The sequence below is a fragment of the Aethalodelphis obliquidens genome, unplaced genomic scaffold (genome assembly GCF_003676395.1).
Source record: "Aethalodelphis obliquidens isolate GAN/ISIS:26980383/991018 unplaced genomic scaffold, ASM367639v1 scaffold10, whole genome shotgun sequence".
Lineage (NCBI taxonomy): Eukaryota > Metazoa > Chordata > Mammalia > Artiodactyla > Delphinidae > Aethalodelphis > Aethalodelphis obliquidens.
The window spans coordinates 26,254,228-26,276,728 of record NW_020837954.1 but is presented as its reverse complement, the minus strand read 5'-3'; the positions used below and the strand labels follow the sequence as shown (position 1 = coordinate 26,276,728).

General features: G+C 39.3%; 1 protein-coding gene across 9 annotated transcripts in view; it reads right to left on the bottom strand.

The window, feature by feature from the left end:
- FRMD6 (FERM domain containing 6) overlaps positions 1-22,501 on the bottom strand; it is a 256,887-nt gene that overhangs the window by 4,421 nt on the left and 229,965 nt on the right. For 7 of the 9 annotated variants that reach the window (XM_027111226.1, XM_027111227.1, XM_027111225.1 and 4 more), the window contains 10 exons: positions 21,719-21,822; positions 20,666-20,742; positions 18,297-18,483; positions 14,989-15,144; positions 11,704-11,769; positions 10,743-10,811; positions 8,080-8,254; positions 3,229-3,564; positions 2,451-2,582; positions 531-622 (listed from right to left, as the gene is read on the bottom strand). In XM_027111226.1, the coding sequence (XP_026967027.1) occupies positions 531-622; positions 2,451-2,582; positions 3,229-3,564; positions 8,080-8,254; positions 10,743-10,811; positions 11,704-11,769; positions 14,989-15,144; positions 18,297-18,483; positions 20,666-20,742; positions 21,719-21,822 (1,394 nt within the window). The remainder of the gene's footprint in view (positions 1-530; positions 623-2,450; positions 2,583-3,228; positions 3,565-8,079; positions 8,255-10,742; positions 10,812-11,703; positions 11,770-14,988; positions 15,145-18,296; positions 18,484-20,665; positions 20,743-21,718; positions 21,823-22,501) is intronic. The other 2 variants (XM_027111232.1, XM_027111233.1) reach the window with 1 other exon arrangement.

The window sequence follows — 22,501 nt, the reverse complement described above, 5'->3', positions numbered from 1 at the left end:
CTGGAGACAGAGGTGAATATCAGCAGTAGATTATATCTAAATGCTGCAATGGTGTATTTTAATTTATCTATATCTTCTGATAGTTTAATAGTTTAACCAGTGATCATGGGTTATCAAATGCTCTAGCTTAGCATAGTTTGATTCAATCTGAATGGAATAATTAGAGTGTGGAAACATTTCTACCGCAACACACCTGACGAGAAAATTACTCTCCCAGTTGTTGAGATCAACACACACACACATACACACACCAGAATTAACCTGAAGCCTGAAGACTAGAGGCTTCCCACCCACATAAAGTATGAAACAAAGTACATAGTTCATCCAAATAAAAACCCAACTCAAAGATAAACAGAACTAGAAAATAAATGGACATAAATTCAGACTAAAACTAGAATGTATGTATCTACTAGGAATCATTTCATTAAGGTTTTAAATTTCTGCTCATTTATGTAATTATAAATGTAAGTTCCTATTTAAAATTTTCTATACCTTCAGCTGCTGATTTAAAATTTCAATCCCTTCCATACCTGTGGGAGAGAATCAGTACTCTGGCCTCGAAGTTTGACCACCGTCTCTGAGGAGCTGGAGGTGGAAGAACCAATTTCTTTCACAATCAACCCTAAAGTGAAACGCAGAGGAAAACGAGTGAAGACTTCAAATTATTCATCCCTCTTGCCACTCATCTGACATATACTGCTACCAAGAAGGAAAGGGCAACTATTAACCACTGCCCACACATCTCACTGTGGCCCTTTGGTGGCAGATGACCAGGGGGGATCACATTCTCTCCTTGTGCTGCAGTGAATAGGAGGAGTGGGATACATGTGGGGTTAGAGCACAGGACGGAGGTTAGAAACTGCATTTCCTAAAATAAACTTTTAATTAAGCTATTTATGATGCAGTTAGGAATGAACACAAAGGCTGAAGGTGCAAAGCAATCTCTTTACTGTATCTCCTAAAGCTCCCCCCACTCTCCACACAACACTGACTTTGAATTTAACCTGGACACAGCCTCTAGGTCTGGCTCTACTTAGACAAGCAGTGGGTAAGTGCAGGGCTCAGGCCTCCTCTGGAGTCACACAGATCTGGGTGGGAACTGGGTTCAGGTAAGTTAAGGAGCTGTGTGTCCTGGCCAGTGTCTGTGTGTCCTTGTGTCTGTCTGCACCTCTTATAAATGGCGCTGAGCCCAGCACCCATCTGACTAAAGAGCAAACGCCCACAAAGGGCTAGGTCCAGGACCAGCATATGGAACACACTGTGTTCCGGAGGCTCCTCTTGGCCAGCGGGAACACCGTGGCACAGGCCTCCTGCAGCAGATGCCACCGGTGAGACACCAAAATGGGAGGCCACGGTGAGAAGTCAGTTCTGGGGCTCTGAGGTCAACAGAGCTCCTCATCACCCCAGTGCTCGGGGAACCTGATAATTCAGAAACAGAAATCCAGGGGCTGACACTTCCCTAAGTGACTGTGGCATGGGAAAAAAGCACCCAGGAAAAATGTTTCAGAAGGTAAAATTGTCAATGCGAACTGGAGATGTAAGTAAAAACCACTCATATTTTTCTTGCAAACAGATGGAGCAAGTGAATAGGTCAGGCCCCAGAGCCCTAAGGCTAAATGGCTTAAGTACATTTCTACCTGATAAAAAAAGAACCTTGAGTAAGTAATGTGATTGTTATTCAGCCACTGCTAGTAACCTACAGAAATGACTTTTTGTATTCTCTCTCTTTAGAAGGGTCTCATAATAATTCAGTGTCTAGAATGTATTGTTTGATGATTAGTTCAATTAAAAAATGATATATGTACATTCTTGGTTTACATGTAGACAGTTTAAATTATTCTCAGATGACACTCATGTTTTGGGGGTTGGTACAAAGTGCTTGAGTAGAAGATCGTTCTCTAGAAAGCTCCTTATCTTCTAAAAAGCCTTAAACTTTTGAGTCAATCTTCATAGGAAGAAGATGTGGACTAGTGCACTGGTTGGCACTGGGTATGGTTCCTTTTGAATTTCCTTGTAAATGTGCCCTTTTCTGCCTATAAATAATTTGCTCCAAAACCCAGAACCAGCACTAGAAAACTCAGTATCAAGCCTGGTGCTCAGAACACTGAACAGACTCCTGCCAAACTTCCACAAGAATGAAGGACAGAGCAGTACACTACGTCACTACTCAATCTTAGCTCCATGTTTTTAAAACAATGGGCTCAAATTGTAGAGATTTTGGCAAACTGGGATGATGCAAAGAAGAAAATAAAAACATCCATAACCCCATCATCCAGAGAAAAGGCTATTAATATTTTATGTATATTTTGTCACATACATGTAAACATTTTTATAATTTGAGATCGTACTATCTAAACAATTTGTACTGTTTTTCTTACCTAGGTTTCTTACATTATTAAGTATCCTCTGAACCCACTAGCTAAGGAGAGGACCTTCCCGAGGGAGCTCACCAGAGTGTCCATTCAGCTTCCGAGACAGGAGCATGTCCTCTGTGATGTAGATGCACATGTCTGGGCTGACTTCCAGGGACTCTTCATTCATCCTCTCCAGGTCCCTGGGGTCGTCAACCAACATCTCTATTTCTGACAAAGAAAGAAAAGACATTTAGTGACCTAAGGGGAAATGGCCACTGTAATTCATAGCCACACCTTGAGGGAGGTTATTTAATTATTCATATTTAAAAATAAATCTGCTAATGAGACTCCACAACAGGAAACTCTAGCGACAACTCTCAACTAGATGCTGCTTCTCTTCTCCACAGGACTGCTGTGTTACCTACAAGTCTGCTAATGCCATGATTTGACTGTCAACAAGGACAGAATGAGTAGTGCATGAAGCTCCCCATCACCCATGGCTGCCTTCTCTCAGAGCATTTAGCAACTTGATTTGATATCCACGTGAATTCTATAGTAAGCACACGTATGTTCTGCAGTTTCCCTTAATGGAATCAGTGTATCTTTTCCCCAAACCTGAATGCTACAGCAATTATTTGAAACAGAAAAATAAAAAAGATGCACACAAGTACTAAGTTTGGCTGATACAGGCTATAGGTCTGATCGTATCTTATGCCTTAACACAGGTTTAAGCAGCCAAATGCTGTTTCTTTCTTCTCTATTACTACATCAATTCTACAGAAACAATAATGCGAAAAAACTGGAAGAGAAAAAGCAGAGCATCCCAGACGACAGGTCAGCACTGTTAGCTCGGAGGGCCTGGGGGGCAGGTTACCATCGTCCTGCAAATCCTCCTCCAGCCGGTCCTTGCCGCCACTCTCCACCCCGGAGGTGTGGGAGCTGCCGTGGCTGGTCATGGAGCTGCAGGTTTTCAGCTTGCGGTGGATGGCGCTGCCGGGGTAGGCATCTTCGGGGCCCGCGTCCCGGACCTTGGTGTCAGCCTCGATGCCCGAGGTGTGAGAGCTGCTGTGGCTGGCGGTGGAGTGACGGGACAGGCGCTTATGCTTCATGCTGCCCGCGCTGCTCCCGCTGGCCCGGGACCGCTTCTCCAGCTGGTCCATGTCGAGGTCCAGGTTGTCGCTGATGTAAGATTCCCGGTACTGCTTCTTCTCTGTGTGGTGAGGAAGACAGCTCGTCATTATATTCAACCAAGGCAGAAGGAACAGCTGATTAGCGGGGGTCAAGCCAAGAACAAGTACAATTTCACATTCAGAAGTGAGTGAGTGGAAAGTGCTCATAATTCTGATAGGAGCTCAATTTAAGAAGACTGCAAAATGAACAAAAACCAGTACCATAGATATGAGGCGAGTATTTAACTACTCAAAGAGTTTTAAAGCTTCAAACACCATAGAGGAATGCTACTCAAAGTGTAAGATGGCAGATCACTTCTTGTCTGCAAACTGTTATTGGTCCACAGTGGAATAAGTTCAGGAATTGAGAATAAACATTTAGAAACTTTTAGAGTGATCTGACATTGCTAGGACATCCACGAATGTGATTTTGAGCTTTGCAAAAGTATCGGTCCACAGTGGATTAGAAGTTTTTAAAAATCTGGTCCTTCCCCACAGATAATTTCAAAAGAACTGCTACAGAAACAGTTCAATAAATCTACTTATGCTAATTGCCTTTCATTTGATTTGTTCATCTGTTCAATTTGGGCCATTGTTAGCTTAGCTCTAGCTGTTGAAGACAATTTAAAATAAAATTATTCTTCTGAGAATTCCTTTCAAAAAATTCTAGAATTTAGATTTTCATGGATGAAGATTGCTTTTCTCCATTTAGGCTGAATCAGTGAGGTTTTACCATCTATTAAGAACACAGAGTAATCACTACTGGTTTGATAATTTATACTCATGTAGCCTCTGATTGATAAAACTGTTCTTTGATTTAACATGTCAGTACACCTCTTTAACGTAGCAAAGACACAATATTGGAAAGTCCCTTTTATCGAATGCTAAACTAACCATTACATAAAGGCACAAAGTTACAACTGAGCTACAGGTGTACAACTGATAGAAACTGTGCTTCAAGTCAGAAATTTAAAACCAAGAAATAGTTAAACTGCCTTGTATCTTTAATACTGATGAGAAATAACACATTAGAACAATGTTAAAAATGGAGAGTGCATTTGGGGAATGTTAAATTGATATTATTTCAGAAACTGCTGACTACTAGACTAATTGGGTTCTCAAGGGCCTGTTAATGGATTTAATTGTATTGTGTCTTGGTTAAGTAAAAATACTTGCACTCTTGATGTTTGAATCCAGCTCTGAAGTATAATCACCACAGGCTTCCCCAGAGAGGGAATGAACATCAGCAGGAAGAGAAAATATGCATTCCAGGATGCAAAATGGAAAAAATGCTTGGAGAAGGCTGTGTGTACATTTCTGGGCTTCAGCCCTTTCATGTCAATTCTAAGGAATCGAGCTGAAACACACAAAGGTGAGTGTGTGTAGCCACACAGAGGCAGACTGGAACCAGACATCAGAGCCTAACACACACCATCACTGCAACAAAAGTACATCCATCTACAGCCCATTTTTTAGGGTTAGACTGGGTTCTAATGATTTCCTATTTTCTGAAGGCAACAGGAGTTAAGATGAAGATGAAGAACTAAAGGGGTTTGCAAAATTCTCATACTTTCTATTCACTGTAGTTTCAATACAATAGCCATGTTGCCCTTGGAAGGGTGGAAAGTGAAGAGAAAAAGTAAAAATAAAAAGTCCTATATGGTGTTCGAGTTCTAAGACAATTGAGAATTGTGGATCTAATAATTTAAAAGCTTTTCTGTCTCTTTACAAGTAGCCCTTTTACTCCCAAATTTCTTGTAGATTTGGAATCAACTACAGTTATTCTATACTCATAAGCATAGTCACTAGAAGACAAGCACTTTGCCAACTTGTTTTCTATCTAATAGGAGCCTAGCATGAATTACTTCCTGTCAATGTGTCAGCGCAGCCTTGGTGTTCCATGTGCTGGCTTCTATTCCTGTCATCGTGCTTTATCTCTTAGACCCTCTGCAAACATTTAAGAAGCTTCATACCAATCGGTTACAAAATGAGGGAAACGCTGAAATAATTCTGAAATTTATTCTAAGAGATGCAAAATGCAACCTCTCACCCCCTAGTAATCACTGGTGTCAACAGGGCAAATCATCAATGTGTCAGTGTTCTATTTATTCCCTCTACTGTAAAAGCCCACAGACCACCAAGTTTTTCATATGTTATTTTGTAATATAATGCAGTCAATGTGCCCTCTTGACACAGACCTAAGAATAAGCCCTAGCTATTGAATAAAGTTGAGGTGAAAAAAATTTTTAAAGACAGAAAGCATTTTTTATCCATCTGTTCTAAATACCATAAGATTCTTGTGATCATTTTTACTATAAAATGAGAAAATAGTGTTTCAGACAAGGTGACTCTAGATGAAATTTAATTAAGAAAAATATAGATTCTTTTCATGCTGTGATTTTTGGCTAATGTTAATAGCTTTTTTTGTTTAAAATGATGGAGTCCTTAAGTGTGGGTGAGATAAATGGATTCAGGCCAAGGTAAGTCCAAAGAAACTGTTTCAGGTTTTCTTCAGATCTGGAGGGATTTCTAAGCAGAGAAAACTAAAGATGTAAAGGAAAAAAAGCCATCCCCGCAAAATCTATCTATATGTATCCACGTAAAAGATCCAATCTGCACCTTTATCATTCCCTCACTGCCCCTACTCACATAAGCTCCCAAATGCACTTGGTGCTATGCTTGATAACAGACAAAGCCCTCCCCTCTTAACTTGACATTCTATGTAATTTTGCTTTAGAATCTGTAGGCGACGTCCGTTAATTCTTTCAAGCTCTAAGGGGCTCCCGTTAAGGTCACCTAAACAAGAATTTACTAAAATGCTGCTGGCAGAGAGCTGCAGGAATAAGTGAATTTCACAAGGTGCCAAGTTGGCCATTTAGGAATGAAGCCAACTTGGCAAAATGATGGGCTCTGAACCTAAGTTACCTATTCTCACAAGCTTCCTTGGCGCTTCTGTCCTGTTTAAATTCCTAATCTTCATATCAGCGTCAGAGAGATATATGCATTTATTATACTGATGAGTCATCATGGGAAAGAACTGGCAGTCTAGCAGCAGGGGAAGCCAATACACTTGACAGTGAGACCAATTCTCTCTGAAGACAGATGCAGTTTGGTGGCAGACAGTGGAAAATGATTCACATTCCAACTGCTACTTAAATTACAATGGCTTCTCCAAACTGGGTCTCATTTAAATTGACAGACAGCTTTTGAGAGAAATCAATCAGATGCAAACCTCTATAAGGTTTTTGTTTGTTAAGAGAGAAAATGGTACAGATGAACCTGTCTGCAAGGCACAAATAGAGACACAGATGTAGAGAAACATATGGACCCCAAGGGGGGGAAAAGGGGGGTGGGATGAACTGGGAAATTAGGATTGACATATATACACGAATATGTATAAAACAGATAACTAATGAGAACCTGCTGTATAGCACAGGGAACTCTACTCAATGCTCTGTGGTGACCTAAACGGGAAATCCAAAAGAGGGGATATGTGTATACACATAGCTGATTCACTTCGCTGTACAGCAGAAACTAACACAACATTGTTAAGCAACTATACCCCAATTAGGAAAAAAAAGAGGACAGGGACTTGTCTCACTTCTTTAAGAAAAGTGAGGTCTGAGAGGACGAAATCTGTTTCCGATATGGACCTAAAATATGAATCTGCATCCTAATATTCATGCAAATACCCCAAATAGAATCCAATCGAATTACCAAGAATTACTACAAAATGAGTTTGCAAAAAAGTCGAAGACATTAAAAAACCAAATATGCAAAGTAGCATTTTTGGGGATTAGAAGCTGGAGTGTGCCGAACAGGGTAACCACAGGAGATAAAGAGTTAACCATTAGGTTAATACTGTGAAGTTGAAGTCTGCTGCTAGAAGCCCCCATCCCCGTCTTCCTCTCTTCACCATGACTTGACCCCACTTTCAGGGCCTGGAACTCTGAAGCCCCAAAGGCACTGCTCTATTCTGTGTCTCAGCAAAGCTCCCACAGGACTGGCTGACAAGATCCTCAATTGTAAACTTCTCTCTCCTTTGTTTGTCTTTCTTGCTCAGCCAGACACGGGGCCTCCTAGCAGTCAACAAGAGGCTGGAGACATTCTGTGACCCACCTTTATTGTCACTCTAACCTAAGGAATAATCACACTGGAAGGAATTCCAGATAGCCTGTGGATAACAGCACCAAGGTGGATCAGTGTATAAACAAAGCTCTGAGATGCAGATAAAAGCTGATATGCACAGAAACCCTGGCCTGCACCTTCAAGTGGTGGCTTTCTGCAAGAATTCTCAAGCCAAGTGTGGGGAAACCTTACAGAGACTGTTCTCGAAGGTAGCTAAATGGCAGGGATAATCTCGGATATGCTGACTAGCACTGTGGGCCTTCTGGGACAGTGCTGAGATGAAACAGGAATGCTGCTGGGGATCTGGAGACGCTGGTCCCCAGGTCCCACTCTTCACAAGACTAAAGCCCCAGTTCTTGGCAACTGTAGGGTACGGGGCCCTGGGTGGCAAAAGCACCATCTGCTTCCCGCCCGAGACCCTGCAGGACCTTCGTTTTCCTCCAGCTTCCGGATGTGGCGCAGGACAGGCTGCAGGTTCATGTAGAGGCGGTGGCTGTTACTCAGGAGCTGCAGAAGGTGTCTGGAGCGCATGGGGCACCCTGTGTAGTAGATGAGCTTCCTGGCTGAGGGCAAGCCATCTGGCAAAATCTCAAACTTCTTCCCCTGTGGGGGGAAGGCATGAATCAGATCAGGAAGAAAAGTATCCGATGTGCCAAGCTCCCCTTCATTTTCTAGTCAGTAAGGAAAACTACAGACTCAGAAATAAATGTATAAAGCTCCATCCAAAATTCCCGGAGGATAAATGACTGTTTTCCCTTTCAAAAACGTCACAGGACAGAGGATTACCAAAAATTCAGGGAAGTGCCTAGCCAGGGTCTTCTGGTTCCATCTTTGGTTTCTCTGGCTGGCCAGGCCATTTACATAACGGAGAAGAGAAGGGCCCATCACAAAAGCATCCTTAAATGTAATCCCAACACCCTAACTCAGTAAACAAGACAACAAATTCTAGAAGCGTAATGCATTCAAATATCTGTTGAACACTTACAATGTACCAAACACTTTGCTAGGCCCTGAGAAAATAACAGCGCAGAGGACAAAGTCCCTACCCCTATGTCACTACATTCTGGTGGGAGAGATGGTAAATAAACACATAAAATAATTGCAGCTTATGATAAATTCTGGTAAGGAAATAAAGGAGTTATGATAGTGAACAATAAAGGATATCTATTTAGGGTTTAGAAAAAATGAAAAACTCTCTAGTTGGATAAAAGAGGGAGCTGGAAGCCGGAAGGACACTTAGAGGGATGAGACAGGAAGGAGAAATAAGAGATGGAAGTAGCGTAAGTATCTTTCTGTCCGTAGAGGAATCTCATTCACTAGGTTTGGGATCATTCACATAAAGTTCTAAGTTGAGGGCAAGGGTTTGGAAAAGTTCCTTACAGTTATGGAATGTTACTAACTCCTTTAACTTTCCTGACAATGAATAGGGCAGCAGGACTACAGAAAGGAATATTCCAGGCACAGTGATTCTCAGCTGGAGAGGAGAGATAAAACAAAGAGGGAGGCATATTCTAACTACACACTTAAAGTCAGTGCAAAGCAATATGGGTTTGTGTAACTCAGACATGGATGGAATTTACCTCTCGACTTCCCATTTTAAAAGGAACCAACATTGGATGTCAATGCTAGAATGCTTATAACTTACACTTAATGAGCACTAAGCATGTATTAACTCACTTAATCCTCACAAGTCTATGGGGTGGGGGGCGGGGACAGTCAATTATCCCCATTTTGGAATGAAGAAACCAAGGCACAGAGGTGTTAAGTGATTTCCCCAGGGTCACACAACCAGGCAGGGCTGGGCTGGCTGCAAGAAGAATCATCTGGGAAGTTTGCCAAAATAGATTCCTGGTCTCCACCCCAGACCAACTGAATCAAAAATCTCTTAGGTGAGGATGATGAGGCCCAGAAATCTAAATAAGCTCCTCAGATGCAAGTGATGCACAACTAGATTCAGGAACCACTGGGTGCAGGACCCTTAAGGAATTCAATTTCTATAAATGTATTTTATTACTTCTTAATTGGGGACATGAAGGGGGCAAGTGGGGTAATAATTTGCTCATTTATAAATAGCTCCACTCCTTTCCCAAAGAGCTTGAACGAGAAAGAGCCAGTGAGTAGGAGGCAGGTCAGGCCCCATTTAATGTATGAGTGAAGTGAAATCAGATTGGACTGTGCCCAATGTAAAGTCAGAAACAGGTCTCTTAACTCCCAGGGCAGTGTGGAGTCAGTGCCCAAATGCTATCTGGCAACAGAGCCCTTTATTTATATAGGCCATCTTCCTGATGGAAAGAAAGAAGCACATGTGTCCTAATCCTTATCTTCCTCCTTTCTTTGTGTATTTTTTCCAATAATTTCTGAACAAAGCGAAATTATGAATTTTAACGACCACTAGAAATACATATAATTAACCGTAATTCTTTGAACCCTCGCCCAAATGGATACAGCTGACAAAACAGTGAAACAGCTGGGAAAAATCAAGAATTTGCTCCAACAAAAGAAAGTGTATCATTCTCAATAATCTAAAAGTAAAAGTACTTTTCCTGTTAAGAATTGCAGTTCTTTCTTTATAATGATGAGTTTCAACAGACAGATATTAATAGAAACATCTTTTTATATCACTCTTTATTCTTTGCTCAAGAGAAGTTAACTTCCACAAGAAATGGCCAACCCCCATGCTAAGAGTAATTTACCCTCTGATTACAGCTTTCTGTTTTCTAATCCCTCTGCTGTACATTTTTAAAAACAATTCTGTTTGATGAATTCATCTTGAACTTTTCCCCATCACATTTCTTCTGAAACTAGAATAACTTAGGGTAGAGTGGTGGGGACCATATACACAAATTAAAATTAGTAATTTCTTTTGCTATAAGACTCAGTGTTTTAGGTTCACTACTGAAAAGTGGCAAGGATTATAATTATACCACATGCATAAGAATATAAGACAGCTAACTATTTTCATCTTCAATTTTGAGAAAATATCAAGTTTTGTGCCTGAAACAATATTTTGTTTAAAAAAACAAAACAAAAAACAATACAAGTCCACAAAAACAAAAAACTGAGTATTTTAAGTCAGTTATTTTAAACTCACCACAAACACCAACTTTCCAACATTGGTCCAAGGGAAATCATAAAGTAATTGTTTCTCTTCATCTAAATTCTGTGGAAAGAATTATAAGAGTTACTTATAACTCTTACAAGTAATGCACAGAGAGCTACTGAGGAAACTGACAGATATTCTAAAATAGCTCTAACTTCTTTCCCAGAAAACTAAAATACAGTAATTAACATCTGAAAGAGGTCCCCAACTCTCTTTGGAGATATGCAGACAGTAATTAAAAGAGGAGTGATACAATTCTGTCGCTTTTGGTTCCTGAGTGACTGTGTTAACCTGCCCTTTTAAGGCAATCTTTTCCCTTCTGGCCTATCCCTAAATTTAAATAAAAAGTCCAGAAGACTCAGGCATTCAAGAGATGAGATAAGGCACTCAGACTTTCATAACTGGATATTTTGCCTATATCGAAGATAAGGCATCCTTATATTCTCCCAGGTCTCACAGAGGGAGGCATCTCTCTCCCTTGTTTATGGCTGTAGCATAAAACCATCCCACTTGTAAAAGGATGATGGTAACTACTTACTCAAGGGACAGGTTTTATCAAAAAATTGTAACGGAAATTGAAATGTCTGGTCAGTCACTGTATTAAAAAGTCATTTTTCTTTCCACAGTTATAGATGCACCAGATGATAAAAAAGAATATTAAAAATCAATGACACACAAAGAAAAATGTCTGGATATTAATGATCTGTGAGTGATGAACTGTGGCCAATCTTTGGTTTGTTGTTTTCTGTTCTAGAGGACTTATTAGTGTCAAGGATCAGACTGCTTCACTTCGACTATCCCACCTTATCTACATCTGTGCTAGACAAATAGGAAGTAATGACCAATCAATGGCTGGATATGGACCAGTGAACCTATCACAGGACCAGGCAGGCACACTGCCAGAGTAAGACATAGTGGATGCCATTTGACACTTTATTTCTCATTAACTAACCTGAAAAATCTGTATTCCCCGCATGGTCAATCCAAGGGTCAGAGAAGCTTCAATTTCCCTTTTATCCTATAGGAATAAAATTGTATGAAAAAGTATGTTTTTCTTCTATAATGAACAATTCAGCACCAAAGAAAAGAACCAAAGATAAATTTCAGGATTAGAAAGCTTTTGACTTAAAATAACTTTGCTTGTCTTTCTGCATTCCTTGTTTTCTATAAGATTTAAGAAAATCATGGGCACATATTAAATCAGTAATGGTATTTTCTACTTTCTAAATCCCTGCGATTTCAAAGTTTTAGTGTTTTTACTATATTATATACACTTTCATATCTGACAATATTCTAAATATTTGTGTTACTGAGAACTCCAGTAAGACTATTTTGCTGCTTTTACATCATTTCTTTAATCTTCTCTCTTATGCTTAATCTTTTTTCAGAAGTTAGAATCTTGACTATAAGGTCGTAGTTATATTCTGAGATGTACTAGACTTTATATGTTTAAAACTGGTTAAATCTCCCAACTCTGAAAACAAAGTCAGAGGCAAGCCTGAATAGTTAATGCCCTTTCATGAAGATAGCTAATAAAGTTATAAAAGCTTTACATTCAGTTAGTCTTGAAAGAAAATACTTATGTTTAAGAAGTTCAATTATCACTTGCCAATATGATATACATTCTACCAGCTAAACCATAAAAAAAAAAAAAACTACTACAACAAGTATAAGGGAAAAAATTGTACAATTAAGAATGTATTCTGAACTTGGCCACATCTTCTAAGTGCTCATCTTTAACAAGTGGATATAAGGTGTAAAGTTCAAACTAGAAAACAAAATTGCTGAGTAACTAAAATACTTTCATTATGAGATTTCTCAATAAAAACAATAAATGAGTACATGCAGATCTTTATTACATTTACTGCCAGTTTTTGCATGATCATGGAAAGGAATATTTTTAGAAAATGCATCCTTACCTGGCATAGTAAAGAGAAGCCACAGCCTATTTTCACTATTGGGGCTTTTTTTTCCCATTAATACTCTTTACATCAAGAAAGGCACACACAGTACAGGTTTAACAGGAGAAACAAATCCATCACTATGAGCTTAGGCCAATTTCCCTTTCAAGGCTGTTCTGATTGCTTCCTGAAATAAGATTGTGCTCATAAAAATGCTGGTAGTGCGTGTATGAGGTGCATATTACTGGGAAAGAGGCACAGAGGTTTTTGTTGTTGTTCTTGTTGTTTTAAGTTTCCTGTCTTCTGTCTCCATTTTATTAACAGGACTTAAATGAAGCAGTTTTAATGGCGGCCACGTGATTTCTTTAAAGAATGAAAATTCTGCCTATAAGGAAAACATATCTACTTCCCCACCTCATTCAGTTCACTAGTATTAGTTATCTTGTTTTAAGCAGACCAGAATGATTTTCTATGACACATAAAAGTAGTGCACTTTAAGCAAATTGAAAAATTAATTTTTACATGAAAGATAAACTGGAGATATCTACTTCACTAAAGGATTCCTAATAGGAACTTAATAGGATTCTTTAAAATACCAAAGCTTCCCTACAAAATAAAAAGCAACCAATATTTACTGAGCATTCACTAATGTGCCAGGCACTCCATCTGGTTATTTCAGATTCACCATCTTGTTGAATCTTCCCAACCTGTGATATGTATAGGATCATTTCCACTTAACAGATGCCCAGGATTGTAGCAACAGTTGCCTAGGATCCCAGCAAGAGTGATTGCTGATGGAGGGTTTATAAAGCCACAGTCTTTCTGATATATCATTCATACTTCTAATACATTTAAAAATATAAATTTATTGTCAAAAAATGTCATTTATTTGCATTTTCTCAGATAAATTGAGGTGTCACAATGAACTCCCTTAAAAGAAAAAAAAGAACTCAGTCTTCCAGGAATTTAGCTGAAGAGATCTTGTGGAACTCTATGCCTTTGAAAGATGACAGGGCATTAACAATGCATCTCTTGCACATGAAAGAGAAAAAATAACATCCTTTGCTCTCTTTTTAAGTCTTTTGAACCAGCCAGAAAAATTACCCAGCAATATATCCAAACTACGGTCTAGTCTCCAATTGTCTAGTTACGTTAATCTTACCACAAAGGATGTAGGAGAGATAACAAACCTAATAATAACAATAATAATGGTAAAGGCAACACGTTTAATTTCATGCCTAACACGTGCTAGGTACTGTTTTTAAACACTTTTCACCCACTAATTCCTTTAGTCTTCAATAAACCTCAGAGTTTATTGGCTTTGTTACCATCCCCATTTATCTATGGGGAAACTAAAGCACAGAGAGGCTAAGTAACATGCCTAAGGTTACACAGTAAGGGGTGAAGCTGGGATTTAATCCCAGAAAGGTAGGCCCAACAGATCACACTCTGAACCACTTCATCCTATTTGGTTGGAGAATAAATATACCTTTGAATACTTAAATGGGAATTCAAGGGTTCTTGCCATGGAAGTGATACTTGTGAAATAGGGAGAGGAGTGGGAAGGAGAAGCAGGAGAGAAGACAGAACATATTGCCAGTGATTCCCTGCAGAGCCCACCCCAGTTATTATTTGGGTCTGTGACCTCTGACCCAGGATGGAAAAATGAGGCTAGAGACACAAGAACACAAAACACAAGAACACAGGAGAAAGGCAGTATCAAACTTTAGAGTGACAGCACAGAGTCAGTGGTTTAAGCACACAGGCTCTTGTCAAGTAGACCTGGGTTGAATCCTGGCTCTTACTAGTTTTGTGATCTTTGGTGTGTATCCTGGTCTGTAAAATGAAGATTACAGTCCTATCTTATAGTTATGAGGATTTTTAAAAGAGGATAAATATAAAGTGGCCCCATAAACACAATACTCCATAAACATTAGCTATTGTGGCGATGTTCTTATTACTAATGGATACATGCAGGTACGGCTTCACTTCAAGGAGTATTAAAAATTACTGATCGAACAAGTTGCAAATGTTACTCCCCAAGGCAGAAATGCGGATTTGGGAAGGAGAAAAATAACTATTTCATAATCGCTGAAAAGCCAGATGCACAATTTACAGCCACTTGTTATCTCAATACTAGGACCATTAAAAAGACTCCATTCTGCTTCCAGGACTGAGGAAAAGCATCATTGACTCCAAGACTGACCAATGATGACAAACAGCGGTTGAAATGAAATTCTTTTAAAAGCCCATTAAAAAAAATTAAAAGGACAACTTTAAATAAAAACGTCTCCTGATCAAGGAGGTATGGCTGCAGACCTACTGCAGTTTTGTACCTTATACAATCTGTAGTAGTGAACGGCAACATCATCCAGTCGGACGGCCTCTTTGATATATTTAAGATGAGCCTCAGAAGCTGTCAGTGCGAACTGATCTTTGTGCATGTTTGGAATGTGCTTCAGGATGTAGTCCTTCCCTCTCTTGGAAACAACCTGTTGGAATACAATGGGAGCGCAATGCAACATTTGTTGGAGGGATGCAAATACTACCCTCATCTCCCAAATGATGAGAACCGAAAACAGGCCATGTAAATTGGCTGATTTCCATTAGAAAATTCCCACGCTTATTCTTTTTTGATCATCTGTTATGTGACCTGGCTGAATCAGCTAATACTAGAAGCTACAGAGTCAATTTAGCTGTAGTACTCCATATCTAAGAAGAAAAATCACAAGAAATGGGAAAAATATGTTCTCTTGGCTTTAAAATCACCAACAAAGAAAAACCATGCAAACTTGCACAATTTTGTCCACCTCACTGCTTATACTTGCAGAATTATTGGTACCATGAAATGCAGCCACCGTCAGCACATCTTCAGGGTCCGGATTCTACTTAACTCTTCTAAAATTACAGCCACAGAGTGGGAGGTTCTAAATGTTAATCCGAAGAAAGCAGGGGACTGCGAGGAATTCTCAGAAACATTTCTGGTTTTTGCGTAAGAGGCTGATATGAACACTCTACTCAAATGCTTATGAGAAAACAGTTTCACTCAAATATTCATTACAATTCACTGCAACTTCAGTTTTCAACAGACAGTAGTCAAAGCTTTTAGATATCAAAAATATATAGTATCCAGAAGCTGCAGGTTCAAAGAAAGGTGTTGATAAAAGTCTTAGCTGATTTCACGAAGATTATAAAATATGGAAAGAATTATGCAAAGTGAACAAAAAGCATTTTAGTGCTTAAAATGACCAGGATTTGAAAATTAGAGAATTTTTAGTTTTATTATTGTTTTTATAGTTACTGATGTTTTGTTTCTTCCTATGAATATTTTAAGGAGAATTAAACATGATGAGTTATTATTGGCCAATAATCAAGTTTTGCTGAGAACTCAAGTTACAGATTTTTCTTTCTAGGTTCCTTTTACATGGAGATCACCTAAATCAGTACTTGTCAACCTTTTTCAGGTCAAAGAACCCCTAGAAAATAATATCTGTAAGGGCAATGAAGTAGATGATTTTGGTGATCCCAAGGGTTGAGGAAGCTGGTATCTCAGCACCCTGGGTGCCATGGCACACTAATGAGAAGCTCTGCTTTAAAGACCAAGGGTCACTGAGTACCTGATGATAACTAAGGGAATGTAAATACAGGTTAACTTTGGCCCAACAGACATTGCTATGTAATAGCCTGACATCTTTTGTGGGTTTTCTTGAACAACTGAAGCACTGTCAGCCAGTGAACAAAAACTTATATTGAGCACCGTGATGTGAAATGCTGAAGAAACAGAAAAGGTTAAGTTTATGCCTGTCCTTTAGAATATGCTAAGAAATACTTAGATCACTGGGTGCAAGAGACAAACAGAGAATTTGAAAATAAAATACTTATGTTCAGGGTCTTATTGAGCCCAGAGGAGGGGCACTGGGCACCTAGACAGTCTGCCCAGGGAACCACACCTGAGCTGATGAGCAGGAGTAGCCAGGTGAAACAGGGAGTGGGCCTCACCAGCTAAAGGAGCTGCAGACAGAAAGGCCCAATGTGTGAAACACCACAGGAATTGCTGGGTGTTGCTAAAACACAACACACAAGGTGCAGGACAACCAGAAAGGAAGCTGGAAAGGCTGGCAGGGACCCATGCTGGGAAGTTCCTAGGTCATGCTTGGGAGCCTGGGCTTCACTCCGAAGATGAAGGTTTAAATCAGAAGCAAAAACAACTCTCTGCAAGCTGTGAGTAAAACCTGAAGCAGGGACAACAGGGACAACTGCAGGAGTGCTGATGACAGCTGAAGCCTGGGAAACATGAAGAACCACTACGGGGAGGACACGTGGTAATGTTTAGGAAGTTAAGAGCAACAAAAATACAAGCGAATCTTATTTCTTAAGCTGGGTGATGCGGAATCAAGGGTTTATGTTAGAGGATGTTCTCGTTGACTGGATGGGGCAGGGAGAAAGAAGGGTGATAAGAAAGCGCCCCGAGTGACTCAAGTTTCTAGGTGATCGGGGGGATGGCAGTGCCACTGGCTGAGGTTAGGAACACAGGGGTAGGAACGCAGAGAATTGAGGTGTGAAGAAGATGAATTTGATTTGGGACATTCTGAGTGTGAGGTGCCTATGGGTAAACAGCTGTCTTACAGACATAGGGGAGAGAAACAGATTCAGGAGGTGCCAGTACATAGGTGGTTGTAAAAAGCATTAATTTGGAGGAGATCTCCTGGGATGTGAGTGACTAAGTGTCAAATGCAGCAGAGAAATTCAGGAAAAGCAGTGAAAAGTGTCCACCGGATTTGGCAATTTAAAGGTCACTGCTGGCTTTAAGGACAGCACCATGAGTGGAGGGGGTGGTGAGGAAAGAAGGCAGATGGATGTGGGTTGAGGATTACACGTCGAAGTAAAGAAGCTAAAAAATCAAATATACATCGTCACTTTTTCAAGAAGCTTTACTGAGAAGGGAAGGAGAGATTGGTAGGTCTTCTTTCCCTCCCTCCTTTCTTCCCTGAGGATGGGGAGGTGTGAAGCAAACAAAGTATGTCCTGACTTAAGAAGAGTTAGTTGGGGTAGAGGCTGAAGATACGGGAGAGAGAGACGTCTCGGCAGAGACCTAGAGGAAGAATGGGAAGCGATATCAACAGGGTGGGGATGGAGAAAGGACCTCTGAGACAGTCAGTGCTCAAATAACCTAAGTTTTCTTGCTGAAATAAGGGGGTTGCTCCTCTTTTGAGAGTGAAGGAGATGGCGGTCAGATCAAGCAGTTTACTTATATTTGTTTCCTCAACACAGGAGAAGCTGTGAATGATCTCACCTTTTAAAGAGTAATGTGTTTCTCCCTTCGAAGGGAAAAAATGCTGCTTGAATTAAGAGGACATAAGACGGTCAAGGCCATGTAAATGCCAAAAGAAGGCTGGCAAATACCAAGTTCCACCATCTTTACGATGGATAGCAATCCTCTTCATCATAACCCATAAGCAGATTGAGTCCATCGAGAGACTGTAGGTGCCACGCTCTCAAGTGTGAAATGTGTATCTGGGCGTCATGGAGGGTGTACTGGCCATCAAACATCTGGGTTCCCAGTTCTTGTAGCAGCATGACTACCCACACAATGAACTAGAAATGTGCTAGAGAAAACACTTCAGAATTTGAAAACAGTGCCTACCCAAGATGGGAAGTAAGCCTCGGGCTCAAAGTATTTTCCATAGTGCTTATTCCTTTTGAAGTTCCCAAGATCAGCCTGCAGAGCGAAGGCTGCCAGCAGGAAGTAGGCCTCCTCTCGGAGCACACACTGGGAATGAAGAACTTGTTTTCTCAGGTGCCAGTAATAATAGTATCTTGCTGCTCTGTCACTAGGAAAATAAAACAGAACTCACATTTTGATGGAACAATCTAAAGGCATGTAAACAACCCCAATCCTGCTATCCATCTGGTGACAAGAGCTCTTCTGTTCCTGCTCCCTCCTCCCCCCTCCCTCCTCACTCACTGAAAAGGGGGAGGTTGTAGCTAATACCGGATTGCTGCCTAACTGCTGCTTCACCAAGTTCGCAGGGTGTCAGGACCCCAAGTCAGACTACCCAGACTGCAAAAATAACACTTCCTATGGCCAATAGCATTTGATTCATTCAGAGAATGGAAAACAGATCTGAATCATTCCACTCCAATGTGGGATATACTACATTGAACAAGTATTAGAAGCCTAGGCATCTGTTGTCTGTATTAAAATAATTTTGCTACAATAATGCTGCACACATGACACAAATAAGGACAAATCTGAGGAGACAATCCTGGCTTGAATGTTATGCTGTCCTTTTTTGTTTTGATTTTCATCTGAGCACATTACAAATACACTAAGGCCCTTTTCAAAATATTTCTGTTTATATGCCCTACTAGAAAAGAATTTGCCTAACTATGAATAGTCTTTTTTTTCCTCTAAGAATGAATAAGCTGAAAACTCTCCTTAAATCTTTTTTTTTTTAATTAAGTGGCTGTTACTTTATGGGTGTGATTTTATAGGCACATGTAAGAATCATGATAGTCGTCACAAATGGAAATACGAATAGTGCACTCATTACAATCCATTGGGTCAGAAATAAATACAGTCCCCATTAAATACACTGAGTAAGAAGTGCTGATTGGGGAAAAATATGGTCAAGCTCCAAAAAATGTCACAGGCAAACAGGACGCCTCTGTGATCAAAGTAAAAATGCAAGAAAAAAATGTGTGTGTGTGTATGTATTTAATGAGTATTTGTCTCCCTATTACTTTAGGTTGAATGTTCACCTGAGATTAATAGCTCATTAGTTGATGATAATAAAAACATACGGGTTTACTTTAACCAAGACTGTGTTTAAAAATGAAAGGTTTAAAATTTAAAAATAAAGCATTTATGTAATTTTTTTTCCCTTATGACTTTTCAGAGCACTTCTTTTTATAATGTTGAGTACACAATGATTGGACTAGCTCATCACTGGGGAAAAGGGCAGAAGCATGGAGATCAATTAAACATTCATTAGTCCCAGGGGGCTAATTAGTGGCTAAATAATATATTTTCCTTCTTTCCAGCACATTCCATTCCAATTAAGTAAACTTAGAAAAAGTTTTATATAAACTGAGAATAACTAGAAAAGTTTCTCTGCTTTAAAAACATTCTTTACGGGCTAATATTTTTTACTTTTTAATTTGCATATGGCAGTAACATAAATATTAAGAGCAAATCTCAGATACAACTCATTAGCCACATGTATCTTTGTCCCTTTTACGTGGGGTTTCTCAAAATTTAAAAATAAATAAGTAAAACACAGAGTTCACATTTCTAGTATTTTCTATCAGCCAACAAAATCACCTCTGAAAGTCTTCCAGCACTGAATCCTCCTATATAAATAATAAACTGAGCTTCTAAACTGGGGAATTCTGAGTCTGTATCATGAGCACAGTATTATTCATGCACCTGCCTCCAGAAAAAGAATCAATTACCTGCCCTTGCCAAACTGCATCTAAGATTCTCACAGGATACCTCCACTGGGCGTAATCTTAGCTTTAAAGCTACTGCCAAGAACAGAAGCAAGACCCCAAAAGTGAAAAGAAAACCAGGCTATATAAACACCCATGCATTTTTATAGGAACGAGTTCCTGCTGCTGTTCCACTCCTCACACCACCACCAGAAAAGAATATAATCCATTAACCAACTTTCCACTTTACACGAGTGCTAGTTCTTTCTTATCTTTTTGGTGACTGATTTGTTATTGAAAATGTGGAGTAGAGAAAATGTGAGCTGATGAGATTGTTAACATTTTCACTGATAGTCTAACATTATCACTCATTCATTCAACAAATGTTTATTGAGTGTCTACTGTACCTCTGTTTTAGGGACTGAAGATACATGCGTGCGTAAAAAAAATTTTTTTTTAATCCCTGCTCTTTTATATTCTAGCAGGTGGAGACAAACAATAAACACAAGTACTTTATCTGATATGTTAGAGGATGAGTACTGTAGAAAAATAACGGTTCGGAATGTCTCCCTGTCCTCATACCTGATCAATCGGCCATTTTCCACATAGTACTGCACACGGAAGTGGATGATCATAGGGGGTCCAAACTGGTCAATACCCTAAACAAAGACATGCGTAAAAATCAGGCTGTTTTTAGTTACTTCAAAAGTGGGTTTCAAAAACAACAAATACCATTATTTACAAGTAACTTTTTAAACACTAAAAGGTTTGATCTACTTCTAATGAGTAGGGGCTTGCAGCGGGTAGACAGTTGTCTCAGTTGTCCTAGATGGATACCAAGTTTATGTGAAAACGGGAAGTTTTATAACTATATCTGATACTCATTCACTGTAATGCCAATGACAACATACGGGAAGATAAAAATAAATGCCAGTGGAAATTTCTAGCTGAGATCCAGCTCCTCTCTCAGCTCTGTCCCCTGTGGTGACCATTTGCTCCTCATTACAATGTTCTGTTCGTCTGACATTCCACATACCAAATGCTAACATGCTGTTTGTTTATTTAGACCTTCAGGTTCCTTACTTTGTAGTTGGCTTTGAAGTAGCCTTCCAGTTTACTCCAAGAATTCTTAAATACAAATTGGAGGATTGAGGATTAGACACTGGGGATTATTACTGATTTGCGAGGGGGTGATCTTGAAAACACTAGGTAAATTCCCAGTGAATGCTCCCCTATGCAAATGGAAGGCACTGGTTCAATAAAGTAACAAAATATCAAATGTAAGGATAGTAAAATTGGATTTTAAAATGACTAATAATTTCTAGACCATCAGTTTTGACAACTAACGTGGCCAAAGAACAGGAACAAATACTTTTTCCATGCTTTTCATTTCAAAATATTATCCCAAGATTACTAAAAGGTTATTATCCAATATTATTTTAGCAGATATTCAAAATCTATTGCTACATGCTATAAGCTATTAATACTTCACTAATGTGATATTTTAGAACTTATAATTCATTTCGCTTTCCCAATATTTACTGTATAAAGTGTTAAGATATTTTTCTAATGTATAATAATTAAAATAAACCTTTTAAAAAATCAAAAGAATTTTGCTCATAAATGTAATCTCACCCAAGTGACTTCGTATTGTCGTACCTTGCTGGCCTCTTTCTTCCATTCTTTTGGACAATACTTATAAAGCTTTTGTGACAACTCCATATACACATGTTCATTATCTGCACATTAAAAAAAAAGGAGACAAGGTGATAAAGGATAGATTTTTTCAAAAGAAAAGAAATGGGTTTTTCAAAAAAGCCTCCAGATTTGTGAATGTACTCTGAATTCACATATTACCAAGAAAACTCAACAGGATATTAAAAGATAAAAGGTTCTGTGGGATAGACATTAACGACAAGCTTTATGAATTATTTTGCTTTTGCAATACAGAACATGTCTCGTTAAAAATATGTTAATATTTAGAAGAAGTATTAGATTCCAACTCTTACTTTTACTTAGTTTCTGGGGTCGTTATAACTTACAGTTTAACTTCAAACACTGTGGGTGTTACTCGGTTTTAGAAAAACATGCTCTTGTTTGGCTCACAGAGGACTCATCTCATAAGTGCAAAGTAATGAAACAGGGCAGAAACACCGCCTTAATTGTTACGTAAGAAATTAGAAAACACTGATGAGAACCAACCCATTTCCAAGTGAGGAGCCTGACCCATGTGTTTTGTGAAGAATGGTCTTTAAGACCCATGTGCTTTGTGAAGAGAAGTCTTTTAGACTATTCCTTCTCTGTCTCCTCCACATAAAACAGCATGAAGAAATGATAAAGCATTACTCGCACTGCCTTTGGGATTGACCTTGTGGGAAGAGGAGAAGAATCTTATGCAAAACAAGAATGAATGCCAAA